Raw genomic sequence first — 17,250 nt, 5'->3', positions numbered from 1 at the left:
TAAGACAGAAGGTGGTAAAAAGCAAAATGATGATAACAACTTAAGTATGCATATAAGAAAGAATTATGAGTATGGTTATTATAATTTGGTGGAAGTTAACCATTTGAACCTTTAAATTTTAGGAGAACAAAATGAAACAAGAACCTGGCCAGAAATTTCCCTTCCTCAAAATTTTTAATAGTAGAGACTGTAATTTAAAATCTGCATGGTTCTCAAGTGCAGTGGTTTAGTTTCTTATTGTTGCTAAAAATCCCCCAAAATATTGCAACCTAAGAAAGTACAAATGTATTAGATTATGGTTTTGGAGTTTAGAAATCCCAATAGCATCACTAATCTGAAGTAAAAATCTCAGCAGGGCTGCACACGATGGGAGGTTTGTCAGAGACAGTTCAAATCTTTACATCCAAAGAACATTGCATTCCTTACTTAGCTCATTCCTTGCTTGTGGCTCTAAAGTGTTTTAAAAACCAGGAAAGGATTGCCCAGTCTTTTTACTCTGAAACTGATTTTCCTGTGCTTCCCTTACTCACAAAGATCCTTCTGATCACATGGGGCTTATTCAAATAATCCTCTGTTCATCTCAAGGTCAAGGAGGAACTGTCGTTCCATGTGAAACCTTAATTTTTCCTTGCCATGGTATGGACACATTCATAGGTTCAAAGAATTAGCACATAAGCCTTGGTGAGGAGGCACTGTTCTGTCTAGTGCTCACTTCAGAAATAGTCCTTAAAGGACAGACAACAGAGACAAGCCTCTCCTAAACTGGAACCAGTGTCTTTCTTTCACAGAGAAACCAGGCCTTAAGGGACTTGATCCTTCATCCTGTTAGATCAGGTTTTGGTCATTGTTAAGGAATAGAAATTGTCGCATTAACACATTGTTTTTCTTTATCCAAATGAGAATTTTTTTTTTTTTCTGCAGTCCTTTCATTGCTCAGCATGTACAGTGAAGGTGTGTGGGGAGGGGAGAGCTCACTGCTTTGCGGATGCTGGATCATAGATTAGGCAAGGACATATACAGAATATGTACATGTTTGAAAGGAAACTGGATACAAGAATAGATCAGGAACCTAACTAAGAAGGAAGCAATGATGCTGGATGGACAGCTAATGGTAGGGACACCTGACATACAACCAACTTTCCTTTTACCTAAAGATAAAAAAGTCCAGGACTCTAGGATAAAGAACCACAAAGACAGCATGGAACTGGTTCATTTAAGCAATCTCCCTGGGGGCAAACAGACTGGCAGTAAGTCAGTAAGTAAGAAGATTCTATTTTCTTGTAGGCTAAGCCATTAATATTGAGGGGTTTAGTTGCCACAGAAATTAAGCTAGCCCAGCATAGAATTACCCATATATTCAGAAAAGGCACCCTTAGAAAGAATTTTAATATTCTTTAGAGTAAGTTCATCTTTTGCTTGTTAAAATATCAAAATTTGTGGAAACCATAGCGAGGACACATAAATAACTTATTTAGAAACTATTTTAATGAATACAATCAAGAGGTGCAACTATTTAGGTACAAATGGCTATTTTGTTGAATATTTTTTGGATATTTATTTAAAAGTAATGACTACATAAAATATATTTATTTATTTTTTCTTTTTGGTTTTTCGAGGTAGGGTTTCACTCTAGTCCAGGCTGACCTAGAATTCACTATGTAGTCTCAGGATGGCCTCAAATTCACAGCAGTTCTCCTACCTCTGCTTCCCAAGTGCTGGAATTAAAGATGTGTGCCACCATGCCCAGCTATAAGCTTTTTTTTTTAATTATTATTATTTTGTTCATTTTTATTTTTATTTATTTGAGGGTGACAGAGAGAGTGAGAGAGAGAGAAAGAGGCAGATAGAGAGAGAGAATGGGCGCTCCAGTGCTTCCAGCCATTGCATATGAACTCCAGACGCATGCGCCACCTTGTGCATCTGCCTAATGTGGGTCCTGGGAAATCAAGCCTCGAACCAGGGTCCTTAGGCTTCACAGACAAACACTTAACTGCTAAGCCATCTCTCCAGCCCCAAGTATTTGTTTTTAAATTTTTGTTCTGTTAAAATATAAGTATAATATAATATAATATAATATAATATAATATAATATAATATAATAATATATAAATATAAGTAAAATATAAGTAGAATCATACCAAGCCAACTTTAAGGCTGGATATTTTGTATGAAAGAAAATATACACATGGGAACTATCTAAAACAGCATTATCCTGACCAGGACTATCCCATTCAGGTTTTAAAATTATGCTAAAGCAGATATACAGCTTCAGGGTCTCAATTTCCTAATAACCCTGGGTAGTTTAATAATAACTCTTATACTTCAAACCCAGACAGTGGCTAACCCAACAGTTCACACAGTCTGATTCTAAATGTAATAGTAAATTATATTTACAACTTAAGTGCTGCATTGTTTCTTATAAAGACATATACATGGCTTTGAAAATGACTTTTGTGTAACACATTTTGAGTTAAAACTACATATCTTATTATAGACCAAGACATGTATTTATCAGCTTCAAAATAGAAATAAAGAACTGAATCTCTACCTACAGATGGTAAATTTCCTTGGAAAATTCAAGGAATTTAAAGAAATAGAAGACTATTGTAGGTACTTTCTCATTGCTGGCACAAAGTACCTGATCAAAAGCAGCTGATGGAAGGAAAGTTGTTTATTTTGACTTATAGTATCAAGGGTAAGCTTCATGATGGCAGGGGAAAGATGATGGGGCAGAGGCTAGAAATTATCCCCTTGGCACTACAGGTAGCAAAAAATTGCAGGAGAGTGAGCCAAATTCTAGCAAAGGGGAGTTGGCTTTAACATCCCTAATCTCCCAACAACACACCTCCTACAGCAGCAAGGCTCCACCTCCCAAATGGCCATCAGCAGGCAAGTATTTCAAAACAATCAAGCATTCAAAACACAAATTTTGGGAGACACCTAAGTTAAACCACCATGAAGGCTAAATTACAATTCTGTTCTTATATTGACATTTTTTTTTCTGACCATAACCACATTTGTTTTTTTTTAGTAATCAATTACTTTCCTGCCCAAGGCACAGGGCCATTTCCTATTTTCAGTCAAATAAAGAATTTTTGTTTAGCTTTTCTCTTGTTTTTGGAAAGGATTCTGTTATCCATTAACTAGGTATTATTATTAATAGTGATCATGAATGCATCTTTTATTTAAAGTCATATAAAGTTGATCGGTGAAACATCTAAGACTTGCTTAAAGTACTGCTATGAATATTTTGATTATGATTCTTATTAATTTACTATCAAAATGAATTAGATAACATCTTAATCATTTCATTTTATACAAAAATGTCTTCATTGAATGAAATTCTATTAATTTTCTTACCAAAAGCAAAATACCATTTCTTTTCAGAGATCTTGTAAATATCTCATTCCAGTGTGATAACAAATTAGGGTTTGATGACACCAAAGTGTTATTTGCTTATGGAAGAGGTGTGTCTGTGTTGATGTCTTATAAATTTGAATGTACTGAACCAATTAAATAGAATAATTTTGATAGTAGACCATGAATCTAATATGGGGAGAAACATAGTCTTGAGGGATAGATAATCCATGTTTAGGAAGAAATAGGCCTTTGACATTCTCATACTGAAAAGCAGACTTCCAACTCGGCCTCATTTATTGCTAGAACTGCCTTTGTCACATGCTACTTGCAGTGACCTTGACCATGAAAGGGAACAATAGGTCTGGCAGGCAATTTAGCTCAGGCATTGGTGCTACATAGTGCTTGATAATAAAGCTCCCCTCACTGAAGCACCATCCTCCCATGTACCAACATGGTCTTCTGTGTTAGAAGCTTTGGTTTGAGTTACTTTATTGGTTGGAAAACTCATATTCAGTATGTTTCCTATTGCATTTTTCCATTTTCCTTGCATACCTCCTTTCATTTCTTCATAGTCACTTTATGAATGACTCTCTCTCTCTCTCTTCTTACACACACACACACACACACACACACACACACACACACACACAAACACAAATATTCCTTAACATTGCATTGCCTGACCAGCAGATTCTCTATCATCTGAATTTACTAGGCATGAAAATTGTAAGTTTTTTCCAGAGCTACTGAATCAGGAACTAAGGCTTAGGGATGCAGTGCTTGAGGAAGTGTGATTTAACAGATGGTCCCAGGTGTGAACAGTGCATGGTGTAGCTCAGAAACTAAATCAGAAGCTGACTGGATGGCATTGGCACAAAAGCTTCAAAAGGATGCCATCAGTGGGTTCTTTCACAGCATCATGGTCCACTGTGGTTCTTACTTTCTTGGTGCTGGATACATCATTTCAAACTGCTTAGACGAGAACAAGTTCTTACCTATACAAATTTACTCTTCCTTGGAATCAGCCTTGGCCCTCGGGAGAACCACCATACATTTCAAGTTTATTTAAACGGACCCTACACCAAGTTTTGATACTTCTCCTATCTGGTCATGCATATGAAACACTTGTTTACTCTTTTAGTGCATGATAAAGTCTAGGTACCAGACTCAAGACATTATCTACAGTTTAACTTAGTGATTACACCAGTTATTTGAAATGTATAAGTCAAACATTTTTAGTGCATTTACCATTTACAAATGTGTACAACCAAAACCACAATCACTCTTAGAATATATGTTCATCCCCACAAAATCCCACACCTTTAACAGCCATGACTCATTTTCCCCCAAATCTGTATTCCAGCCTATGCAAGCACTAATTTATCTTCTGTTTCTATGGATTTGCAGAGATGGACACTCTGTAGGCTTCTTTCTCAAGTCATGTTTTCAAAATCCATCATGTTGAAAGTATTAGTACAATTTTATTTTCAAATAATATCCTATTGAATGGACATACCACATCATATTCATCAGCTTATAGACACTTAATTTTCTTGTTTCTATATGAATATTACTGCTAAGAGAATTCCATGTATATATTTTTCTTCTCTTCGAGTTTCTCTGTGTAGCTCAGGATGGTCTTACACTTGCTATACTTGTGCTTCTGCATCCTGATTGTGGGACTGTAGGTATGTGCTATTATGCCTGGCTCATATACATGTCTGTATTCATCTCTTGGGTGAATCTCTCAGAACTGAATTGCTAGGTCATATGGTAACTCCAAGCTTTATTTCTACAAAATGTTTCTGTCCTCATTTCCTTGGAAAGGGAAAGATAATCAGTAGCATGAAGATGTGCCATGGAGGTACTATATGTAGTTTATGAAAGAAAAGTACGTGAAGTGATAAATACCTACAACCAGTGATTAAATGAAGAAGCAAAGAAGATGAAACTGATAAATACAGATGCCATTGCAGCCTTATATACTTCAGCATCATAAATATTACTCTTATTGTTCAAGGAAAAAGATGACAGCATAAACTCAACTATACATATGTGATACAAATAAAGAAACCTGCCAAGGTGAATTATAACTTTATTGTTCTTATACGTGTCTTTCAGATAGAACCCAAGTGATTATTATTTCTTTCATATAAGTGTAATTACAGGTTTATTAGCATGATTAATTGCTTAATATGGAATACATGGAGGAAAGTGACCAAGGATTTCTATGTGGAAATATACTAGTCATTAGGAATTAGTTGTGATTTGCAGTCAAAGTGATCAAATACTCATCAAACATAAAATACAATCTATTGCAGTCAGGTTCACATTGCTGGTAGAAATCACCCAACCAAGAGAAGCTCGTAGGAAAAAGAGGTTTTTTTTTGGCTAACAGGCCTGAGAAGAAGCTCCACGATGGCAGGGAAAATGATGACATGAGCAGAGGGTAGACATCACCCTCTGAACAACATAAGGTTGACCATAGCAACAGGAGAGTGTGCCAAACACTGGCATGGGGAAACTGGCTATAACACCTGTAAGCCTGCCCCCAACAATGCAATCCTTCCAGGAGTCATCAATTCTCAAATCTCCATCAGTTGGAAACCTAGCATTCAGAACACTTAAGTTAATTGGGGACATCTGAATCAAACCACCACACCATCCTACTTTAATAATTGATTTTTGTAAAGACAGGTTCTTGCTACATTGTCTAGGCTAGATGATGGAATTGATTGAATTTGTAATTCTCTTGCCTTAGCTTACAGAATTCTGAGATTATAGGCATGTGTCACCATTCTGGGAAATATTTTAAATAAAAATATAGTGAAAGTCTTAAGTATTTAAAAGCCTCGTGGACATATAGTAAATATGGGTCTATTATGATATCATATAAATTATATATCAACAAAACTGTTAAATTGGAAAACTACATTTCTGCATTTTTGCATGGGTATTTGTGTGGTGTATATGTATGTGTGTTCATATGTTTATTACATGTGTATGTGCAGGTGGAGTTGCATGTGGTGTATATACATGCATGCATGTGGAGACCAGTATTCAACATCATGTGTCAGCCTCAATTGTTCTCCAATTTATTCTTTGGGGCATGGTCTTTTGCTGAACCTAGAGCTCATCTACTGAGCTAAAGGAGCTAGTCAGCAAGTCTCAGGGATTCTTTCTGCCCCACATGGCCTGGGAATAAACACACAAACACACCCAACATTGTACATGGGTTCTGGGGATCCAATCTCAGGTCCTCATGTTTGCACAACACGTATTTTACACACAGAACCATTTCTCCAGTCTGATTCTACATTTCAAATAGGTTTTCCACTTAAACTTGCCTATGTAGATTTAGTTTGAAAAATATTTATTCCCAGATAACATTTTTAATTATATGCAGCCCTTGTTTATCATTCATGTTTTAACATACTATGTATATTTCAAAACATATACAAGTCTATACATTTCATGTGGTTGAGAAAATAATGGTCCTTCCTTAGAACATATGTGTACCAGAAGATTCATTGAATACTTCATGCCAGGTAATTGTTCTTACAGGTAGTTGTTTAATTTTATTTGCAGCAACTTGTTATAAATATATTCCAACTCTTATGTCCATAGAAATATAGTCACCTTTCATGGCTATATATTTTGTCTATTGTCTTGCAACATCCATGACTTTGGACATGGCTATGGATGAATGTTTCTTTTTTCAATAAAGGTAGCTATAACCTTTAATCCTCATAGTGTTATTTTCATTTGTAAAAACAAATTCAAGGCAGGATTAGGGAGGCTAAGTCATTGTGCTGCTAAACCCCAGAATAAGAAAAAGACCAGATAGTACAATAGTCAAGAGCTAGTATATTGGAGGGAAAGTATCAGGGTTTAAATTCCTGGCATAGCAGTACACACTTCCCAGCAGGATCACATTACCAGTTCAAGGCCAGTCTAGGCTATACCTAGTGAATTCCAAGTCAGCCTGGACTGCATAGGGAAAAATCTGTCATAGAAAGGCTTTGCGATTAGAACTATCTTTACCATTTCTAGCATATCATGACCTGAAAGTATATTTATTTAAAGATTCTCCAGTGGTTGTGTGAATCAATGGAATATTTGAGTTGAAGAATTTGAATATTTGATGGATGACAAATTTGAATAAGTTTGAGTTTTCTTATGAAGAAAAAAAATGTAGAACATGAGAGGTGCTTGAGACAGGTGACACTAGGTGCAAGACTAAACATTTTTGAAGTGTGAACAATTCTTTCAAGTGAAGAAAGTCACTGAAGCAGCTAGCCCACAGCTGAGCTTTCCTCTTCATTCCACTTACTACCTCCCATTGTTCAAGAATTTTTCTGGAAAAAAAAAGTCCAGGGTGAAAAAGATGTTCTTGAGGTTTGAACATAAAAAGAATATATATTTATGAAAGCTCATACTTTATTATAGAATGTGTTTTGGAAAGGGATGATGTTTTACTTCATATAAAATTTCCAGCTGTCAAGTGATCAGGTTGGCTGCTTCTTCACATATGAACTGCACAGAGAACTTGCACTTAGCTTAAAACAGCTGTATCTGATATATTTTGAATATTATTTAACTTTTATATTTTAAAAAAGTTATAAGTTAGCATCATACAGACTATTCTCCTTTAAATTTTATTTTAATTTGAGGATGGTTATGACAGGGCCTGTTGCCACTACAAACTCCACTTTGTGCTTCTGGACTTACATGGGTACTGGGTTATTGAATCCAGGCCCTTGTACTTTGTATGCAAGCCTTTAACTGCTGATCCATTTCTCCAGCTCTATTGTAAATTTTAAATTAGAAAAATAGTCTTAAACAATGACTCATTTTTTATATGGACTGGGGAAATAGTAAAGACCATGTATACTATTTGTTCAGCAATAAAACTTTTAGTTGAATGTATGTTGAAGAAAAAGAAATTGCCCTATTCTTTTGCCCCACTTATGCTTTCTGGTTTTATTTCCTTCTTTTTTTTTTTTTTAATAAACCAGGGCTCATATTTTCATAATAGCTTTATTAGGGACACTCAAAAATTAGAGTTTACCCCATACATCCATGTTCTTTATCAAATGAATATTGTATAAACTGATATCTCATATAATGAATTATTACTCAGCAATAAGAAAAACAAATTATTGATTTGGGAAATTATATGGATGATCTCAGGGCACTATTTCATGTGAAAAAAGTTAAGCTCCTTGGTTACATAGCGGTGTGATTCCATGTACAGAGCATTCTTGAAATGCCAAATAGTAGAGATGAAAAGCAGACTCATTGCATGCTCTACTCCTTTTAGTCAGATTTGCCCTTCGCATTTCCTGCCTCTGCTGTGCTGCTCTCTTCTTTTCATCACTATTTCCCTTATTATTTGAACAAACACCCTCATGTTGCTCCTCCTTCACATTTCCTCTTTAATTATGCCATGTCTTTTACTCAAATAGAAAAAGTTCTCTCTTTTGGTAAAGTGTTAAAGACATTCAACTCTTGCCTGTTGGGGATGAAAAAGATCAAAAGAAGGGGAGGAGAAGGGGCGGAGCAGGCCAGCTGGTTAACTCCAGGAAGAAAAGGCAAATGGACAAAGTGGATTCCCATTCAACACTGAGGAACTGTGGGTATTTGTGAAGGCTGAATTGAAGTGGGACACTGTTGTAACCAAGATTTTGGTAGTAGTAGTAAAGGGAAATGTTTTATATATTTTGAGAAATAATAATGAAACTTAAAGGCAATGAATATTAACAACATACAGGAAATCTAAAAGGCCTCCAATAATCTTTTCAAAAAGCCAACAGGCTAGAACATCAATTTTCAGATAAAGATATAGAGGCAATTAATATATGCATAGTCCTTCCAGCGAAAATATGCTTGTTATGATTGATACAATTATAAATTCTAAACATTATTAGTAGCAGCTAGTTATTGAATGTTACTGGAATTTATTAACACAAAAATCATCATTTTGGAGTTACTCATTAAACGTTTTGTGTTCATGCATATTTGATTGTTTTAAACTAACTAAAACTTAATCTTCAAGAATCCCGATAGAAGAGCACTTATTCACAATATATGAATGACATCTTGACAAAAAAATCCATCAATCTCTGTAATATAAAGGTTTGTAGCAAACTCCGAGTAACAAACTCAACTTGAAACTGTTTTATTGTGGGCCATCTTCACCTAGCTTTATAAAGATGTTAAGTCAATTCTAGTTAGCTATGGACATTGTGAGAGTGTCTGCCTTTAAAAGAATGTGTCAAGAAAATGAACAGTTTGAGACTTGTGAATAAAACAAAGAAAATCAATGGCTGTAACTTCTAATCTGAGAAAATAGAGCTTTTAGAACAGAATTATTTAAATCCCCATATAGTTCTATTATTTAGAATTAGGTTCTATTAATATTAATTAGGACATGACAACACAATCGAGAATCAGGTAGCATACAATTCCCTTTAGTTGCTTATGCATCATAATGTTTATTTATTTTTTTGCAAAGTTTCAGGAAGTGTGAGAATTTTACCCTCTTGCCTTGCATATCTTCAATAAAGCCCTCTTGGTGGCTAATATTTGTCTTTTTATTGATTTTCAAATATTTTCAAGTGCACAATATGCAAGCATACATATTCCATCTGTGATAAACTACAATGACACCATCTTTTTCCCATATGTCAGTAGAACATAGAATTGTCAGTAAAATTCCCTAAATGTTCAGATAGTCATGTAGTCTTCATCATAATTATGGGCTTTTAAAGCATATGTATGTATCTGTGTTCATTACCGCAGATTGGGAAAATCCTAAAGACACTGTTTGGTGGTACTTCTGTGGACACCCAACTGATAGATTAATTGTATGTTCTCTGTATTCTACTGAAAGAAGTTAGTCACAAAGCGAACTCATTCCATAACAGTTTCTGTTTTATATACATATATTATTATAATGGAATTGTTCTGTATTTAAAAAATGTAACAAAAACTAGTACAACAAGAGTAATATCAACAGTTAGAATCTCCTGGAAAACTGTACCCATATAATTTATGGACCTGGAAAGGGTGCTAGCAGTCAATAGTTTTGGCCATTCCAAATTTTACTATTTATCTCTTGTTAACTATGTCCATTGTATTGGTACTAGTGAATATTTGGATAAATAAACAACTTTTCCATTCTTGTTTATCTATGTAGGGCCAAGTACATGGATTCCATATATCTATGTGTTCTCACAGTCCAAGCAAACAGCTCAATTTTAGCTCTATGAGATGAAGGCTATAACAATAAAAATTATTTTATAGTCAAATAGATTTTTTAAAGTATAGTCGTGCTGTGAATCCTGATTATTTTTTTTCTGCACTGAAATGTGTTTGTGATTAATGAAATAGAGAGGCAAAAGGGAAGTTTAAACAACAAAAAAAAATTGAATGAAAAGTTTCTATTAGAGATTTGTAACCGAATGACATAAAAGCTATTGGGCAATTGAAGATTTGATGGTGTTTTACAAGGCAGCAGCTAGCATTAGTTCACCAATATGGGACTGTGATGAATGACTAATAAATTCAGTAAATACATTTAGTGTTGCTTAGTGTCTATGTAAAAAGGTTTTTTTTTTCTCTCAAAAGGTTTAATGCTTTATGTATCAATAGGCATATTACTTAGGCCAAGGAAAAGTTTGTTCGTAAGTAGTTGTTTTGTTTGTAAGAAACATTTGAGCATGCTTAATTTAGAATAATTTCTTTCTATTTTTAATATGAAGGCCTGTTTGTGCCATTTTATTTTTAAAATACCAAAAATATACACTTTCCCTCAGTAATTCTCTTGGGAGTCAATATTCTGATATGCTTTCTTTCCTAGTCCCATCTTCTGAGAGTATTTCCTAAGGAGTGAAGATGGCTGACACCTTCTATCCATTCATCTTTCAACGTGGTTCTCATTTATATGTCAAAACAAGTGAGACTTAGCCAGAAGTTACCTATCACAAATTTGTTAGAAGTTAATATTTTGCATGAATTCAATGTTCTTTAAACTTTCTCCTAAAACAGTCAACTGATTAAAACATTTTCTCTTAAAATTAAAAGGAGGTATTGATTTCTGACTTCTTACTCATTTGTAGGCCATAATGCAAGCATCTTATCCTCTATCCTAATGACTTGCAAACATTTCACCCTGAAGGCAAATTTTGCTGGTAAACGGTTATTAAAATGAATGGAATGAAACCTAATTTTTTAAGGGACTTCTCCAAATAACACAACTGAGGAGAGTGGGTGTAAAAATATTGTGGGAGGATGAAGTTAATCCAGTACAAACATAATGCATGTTGTGGGATTGGCTTTGTTTTAGCTGCATGCACAAGAGAAATTTAAAATAAAACATCATTTTGAATATTCTCATTAAAAAGGTTTAGGTTGATAAGCAACTACTAGCAAACCTTACTGAAAAAAATTCAACAATGATTTTAGGTTGGCAGTTGGTAACTACTCCTTTCTGTAAGAATTGTAGGAGCAATATCTTCCTTCACTACTTGGGTATTGGGGAACACAGGCACCTCATCCCAGTGATATAGAGGAATTGAGATGTGGCTTACAGGCCAGCAAAGTGAATAATAAAGTCTGACTAGCCTTTCTTCATTCTTTAAGCCTGTACTCCCAAAATACCACGTTGAGAATGGAGTGCCATAGTAGGAAGTATGGCATCATTAATGAAACAATTGACAGATTATTTTATTTTTATGTAGTGAGCCAATTACGATAGCAACATATCACACAGACAATAAAGAGCATCTAATTCTTTTCTAATCCTCATGCAGGGGAAGATGATCTGCCTTTTAATCATTAAAAGGTGAAAAAAAAAAACAATGATGGATTGCGGATCTGGTGGTCTAATTTTGGAAGGAAAGCTATCTCCAGTCATAAAACATCTTTCCCGGGCGGGCTTTAGTTCTCAATCCCATTACATCCACTTCACCCCTCTTTGGCGCAGCTTGGCTGCCACGCTCCCTCTGTTGAGCACAAAACAAACTAAGTTAAGACGCCCTGGGGCGCCTTTGTGAGGCCACTCAGAGTAGGAAGGAGACGACAATGGGCAGAACAGAGATGCAGAGGACAGAAAACAAATAAAGCATGAAAAAGGAAGAGATAAAGGGGGGGGGGAACTCACTAGGTCAATCTCATAAAATTACATTAATTAAGATTTGGCCACTACTTATCTCATCTTCTAGTCATTGTTTTAAAAGGTTGCCTTCAGGAAGCGGGAAAATCAATTCCGAATGAAGAAGGTTCTAGTATTTGATGAGTAAGGCCCTCCTAAGCCCAAGGAAAGGTTACACATACACGTTTGCAGGGCGGTCATTTTTTTCTTCTCATTCGAAGTGTGTTCTTGCACTAAATATCAATTGTTCTCATATCCTTGGGGAGGGGGCTGAAAAATCTGGGGGAAAGTGGCTCCAGGAAACCCTTCACCCCAAGTTCTTTTGGAAGGAGGCCTGGCTGCGCAGGAGAGGCCTAATCCAAGATCCCTGCCATCCCTCATTCTCGAAGGCCTGCTCGCACGCTGCCTCTGTTCTGATGGCGGCGGTCTGGCCAGACCACAGTTTCTCCTCCGTGAGTCTGGCACGTATTGCAGAGTGCCACCTGTTTCTGCCGCTTGCCCCTTTCCGTCTTCACAGTAACGAAGTGAACTCAGTGGGCAGAGCGTGGCGTTTGGCGGCGGCAGGTAGTTTCATTAGGATGCTACCTAGCCCTTCCGCAGCCCTGTGGACCCTGCCTGTAGTGTTACAGCACCTTCTCCTCCCTTTCTCTCCATCCCGGCCTGCCAGGTCAGCCCATCCGAGTCGTCCCTGGGCCTGGGGCCGCTGGCACATTGGCACTCAGTCCCTCAGAGGTTCTAACCTCCGGAACACCGGAGGGGGAAAAGCAAATAATACTGCCACCCCACACCATCGATAACGCTGTTTTCAAGTGCAACACCAACCCCTCCTCTCACTTTGGTCAAATCGCTTCCCCATTCCGGGGCAGACGGGGAGAAGCGCAGGGGCTACTGCCCTGCCCAGCGCCCAGCCGGGGGTCTCAGCGGCCCCCGGGATGCTGTGGGGCTGGGGCTGAGGACCTGCAACCTCCACGGACTTGGGGAGTTCCTTTCTGCCTTGTAGGGAGGGCTAATGCCGGCCCGGCGGGCTCTGACGCCCCAGCCCTCCCGCCGCACACCCCCGTCCGCCCCCAGCCACCGCCCTCCGCCGCGAGAAGGCAGAGGAACCGCGCTCGCTCCAGTGAGGCCGCCCGCCCCGTCCCCGCGCCGCCCCTCCGCCCCTCCGCCCCCGCCCGCGCCCCGCCGAGCGCGGATAAATCAGGGAGGAGAGCGGGAGCCCAGCCAGAGCCCGGGCGCCGGCAGCGCTGGCCCAGCTCCGGTTCCCTAGTCGTCCTTGATGGCGGCGCGGGCGAGGCAGCCGCGCGCAGCGGCCCAGGCGCGCTAGAGGGTCTGCCCGCCGCCCTCCCCGCCCCGCCCCGCCCCGCCGCGCCCCGCCCCGCCCGCCCCCGCCGCCCTCGCGGCCCTCGCCGCCGCCCTCCTCGGAGCCTCCCGGGCGCCGGGCTCGCGGGTGCGCACGCCGGGGTCCAGCGCCGCGGCTCCCGCGCGGGCCGGGGACCGAGGGCTCGCGCTTCGATCGCGAAGATGGCTGCTGCCTGCCTGCTGCTGGCCTTGGCGCTGACACTTTTCCAGGGTGGTCTGATCGGGCCCTCGTCGGAGGAACCGTTCCCCTCGCCCGTCACGTAAGTCGGCGGGGGTCGCCCGCGCCGGGGGCGGGGGCCGGGCTCGGGGCGCCGGGACGGCCGGGAGGGCGGAGCGAGCGGCTCGCGCTGGAATGCGTTCGCAGCCCGCAGCGCGAGCCTCCGCGGCCCGGCGGTCCTGGGCGCTCGCCGAGTCTCAGTCTGGTCTCCGAAGGATGCTCCAACATGAAGAGTTAGGACCGCGCTGGGAGAACACGAAAGGGGGGAGAAACTTTCCAGGCAAACCCGCTCTCATGAAAGTTGTTTCCGTTAGGTATTTTGCAATAGTTCAAGTAGGGCTGACCAGGGCAGAATGCATTTCCCTTGTACTTGGCTGCTGGGATGCTGATTGCTCTAGTGTCCACACTCACCCACTGATCTCTCCTGACGAGGGGCGCTTGACAGCTTTCCTGGTGGCAGGCTGCTGGCTCCCCGCGGAGGGCAGGCGTTACCCCGAGTGCTGGCCGGTACAGCGACACCGCCAACCTTCCTCCTAACCAGGCACTTGCAGCATCTAAGTGCAGGCAGACACGCGGTTCCTGTTCTTAGAACCTCTATTCTTTGAGAGACTAGTTCCACAGTCTGCTGCAATTTTCTCTTATTTTTAACATTTCTAAAATAAGTTCAAAAAAAAAAAAAAGAAAAGAAAAAAAACACCTCGTTGCTATTCTGGAAATAGAGTGTTAAAAGGTAGCTATAGTCACAAGGCAGGAAGGGAATGAAATGTAACAATTTCCTCCCCTCACAAGCAAGCAAGCAATCAGGATTCAGACTCAGCGGCACATATAAGTATATATGTATTTTCAAATGCGCTGTATAGCTCATCAGGCATTTTGGGAAAACCTTTATTTTGGTTCTCGAAGGTACTTTAAAGCTTCAAAGAGTAGTAGGTAATCTCAAATGGATGAGTCACTTTAATGCATTTTACATAACAAAAACAAAGCCCAAGGTAGCCTTCCCAGCATTTATGCTACGGGGAATTACTTGCTGTCTTTTGTTGGCCATTTGCTGAATCCTGGAGTTTCGGGGTACTAGTAGTACATATTTCCCAACTGGAACCCGGCAGCTATTATTTAAGGTTCAACCGAAAATATTTATCACCTCAGGTGTCAGGGTAAGCAGCTCCAGCATGCAAATTCTAACCCGGAGAAAGGGAGTGGCTAATATCTTTTTGTCACTGATTTACAGGCATGCTCCCCTTTAGATAAACTTCCATAAAAATGATGGCATATCCCTTTTGTTATGAAGCATAAGGGTAAATGCCATCTGCAGACCTTCATTTAATTGGAAGAATGTGCCAACTGGAGATTTTTAAACAGTAAAATTCTAAGAATTCCATTAAGAGGCTTCAAAATCATCCAGTCTTATTAGAAATCATTTTCCCTTATTTATATTTTTAGTGCTTTTGAAGCTTGGCCTTTTAAGTGAGAACTCAAAGGACAGGCAGGCATTTTTGTATCAAGTAAGTTATGGCTTTTAAAAAGTCACATTCTGAATGCATCCAGGTTGCACATTTTTGGTCAAGTTTAAAGTCGATTTGCAAGTATTTCTATCAGTCGGGGAGAATGCCTTGGGGAAAACTAAATGCAACAAAAAAAAAGCCTTTGGTTTCTGACTGTAAAATATTAAGGTAAAAATCCTCGTTGTACAAACATGTAGTAATGCTTTTCAAAATTAAAATAACTCAATCTCCATGATTAGAAATGAACTAGGGACAAGAAAGACAGTAGTAGCTTAAACTAGAAAATCAGGGTGCCCTAATTTCTTTTCTTTGAAGAGTTGAATCTTTCAAAAATAATGGCAGTACACATTATTTTCAAATGATAGGAATATTGTATTATGGGTTATGAACAGGCTTTGAGGCTTTCTGTCTGTTCTCTGGGTAGTATTAACAATACTATTGGAAGCCTTCTGCATTTGAAAGTATTTATATGAAAACTTAGTAAGAATGTCTTCTGGAAAGGGTGAAATGATAGTAGATGTTTCCTTTTCATGTTAGATTTCAAAATAAATTTGTGAAATTAAAAAAAAAAAACCTGTAGCACTGATTTAATCACGACGTAGTGCCGTTTGCTTTGCTTGCCTGAAGAATTTTCTGTGCAGTGTTTAACAGGATAAAGCTCAAGTCTTTTGGAAAAAAAAAATCAGGTTTATAAGAACTGAGTACAAAGATGGTAACAGTCACTAATGCCAAATTATTATGCTTCTACATTTATGCATCTTTGGAATTCATTAGTGAATTCTTTAGTTTTCTTGGCAATTTTATTTTTAGACAAAAAGTAATATGAAAAGTTTTTACTATCAAAAGAGGAAGAACATGCCATTAACACAACATGTAATTAATCAGGTACTAATTGGAGTTGAACCTGAATTACAATTAGGAACTGCATTTTTTTTTTTTTGGAGTTATTTGGCATGAAGAGCATTAGTTTATTATAATAAAAGATAAATAAGGCACCATGGTAGATGTCTAATTTCTTACTTTGTAGTTTAGCAAACATCCTAATATAGCATATTCTTCAGGATTAAAATAGCAGTTAAAGTATTTTAAGAATTAGCACGAACATAATTTATTTTCGGACAAAGGAATTTTGATACAGTAATTTCTGTAGGATAGGCTTTTTCTTGGAAATATTTTTCACAGTAAGGTGTGAAATAAACATGCAACATGCCAGCAGCCACATAATGCATACTGGTTATGTTTAAATTGAAAATGCATCATACTTATAGTATATATGTTATATTAGGCTTTAAAAATGTAGTTCTCCAAAAGGGCAGCTCTCTTTTTCTAGAAGTAATTTCTTGGCACATATGTTAAAACACATCTATTTTAAAATCCAGGGAATGCATGTATGACAAGCAACAGCATAATGTTAATTTAATCTGTCCTTAGTTTTAGAGTCTATTTATAAAGCTAGTTTTTTTTTAAAACACTGACTATATATATGTATATTATATATATGTCATGTTCAAACTAAACTTTTTTCGCAGTCATATCAAAAAGCCAGTCAACAATAATTGCCTGAAAGCCCATTAATATATAGGATTTTATTAATACTTGTAATGGTCTAAATATATAAGAACTGTAGTTATTTATAAGAACAAATATAAAATCTATTA

The 17,250-nt window shown here is 38.3% G+C and overlaps 1 protein-coding gene across 4 annotated transcripts in view; it reads left to right on the top strand.

Annotated features, from left to right (window-relative positions):
* The first annotated feature begins 13,993 nt into the window (after positions 1-13,993).
* Cacna2d1 (calcium voltage-gated channel auxiliary subunit alpha2delta 1) overlaps positions 13,994-17,250 on the top strand; it is a 536,404-nt gene continuing 533,147 nt past the window's right edge. For all 4 annotated transcript variants that reach the window (XM_004662314.3, XM_004662312.3, XM_004662313.3 and 1 more), the window contains exon 1: positions 13,994-14,133. In XM_004662314.3, coding sequence (XP_004662371.1) covers positions 14,036-14,133 — 98 coding nt within the window. In that variant the 5' untranslated portion in view covers positions 13,994-14,035. The remainder of the gene's footprint in view (positions 14,134-17,250) is intronic.

Source organism: Jaculus jaculus, chromosome 10 (assembly GCF_020740685.1).
Source record: "Jaculus jaculus isolate mJacJac1 chromosome 10, mJacJac1.mat.Y.cur, whole genome shotgun sequence".
In the NCBI taxonomy this organism is placed as follows: Eukaryota; Metazoa; Chordata; class Mammalia; order Rodentia; family Dipodidae; genus Jaculus; species Jaculus jaculus.
The sequence above is the reverse complement of the archived record's forward strand: the minus strand, read 5'-3'. Positions and strand labels throughout refer to the sequence as shown.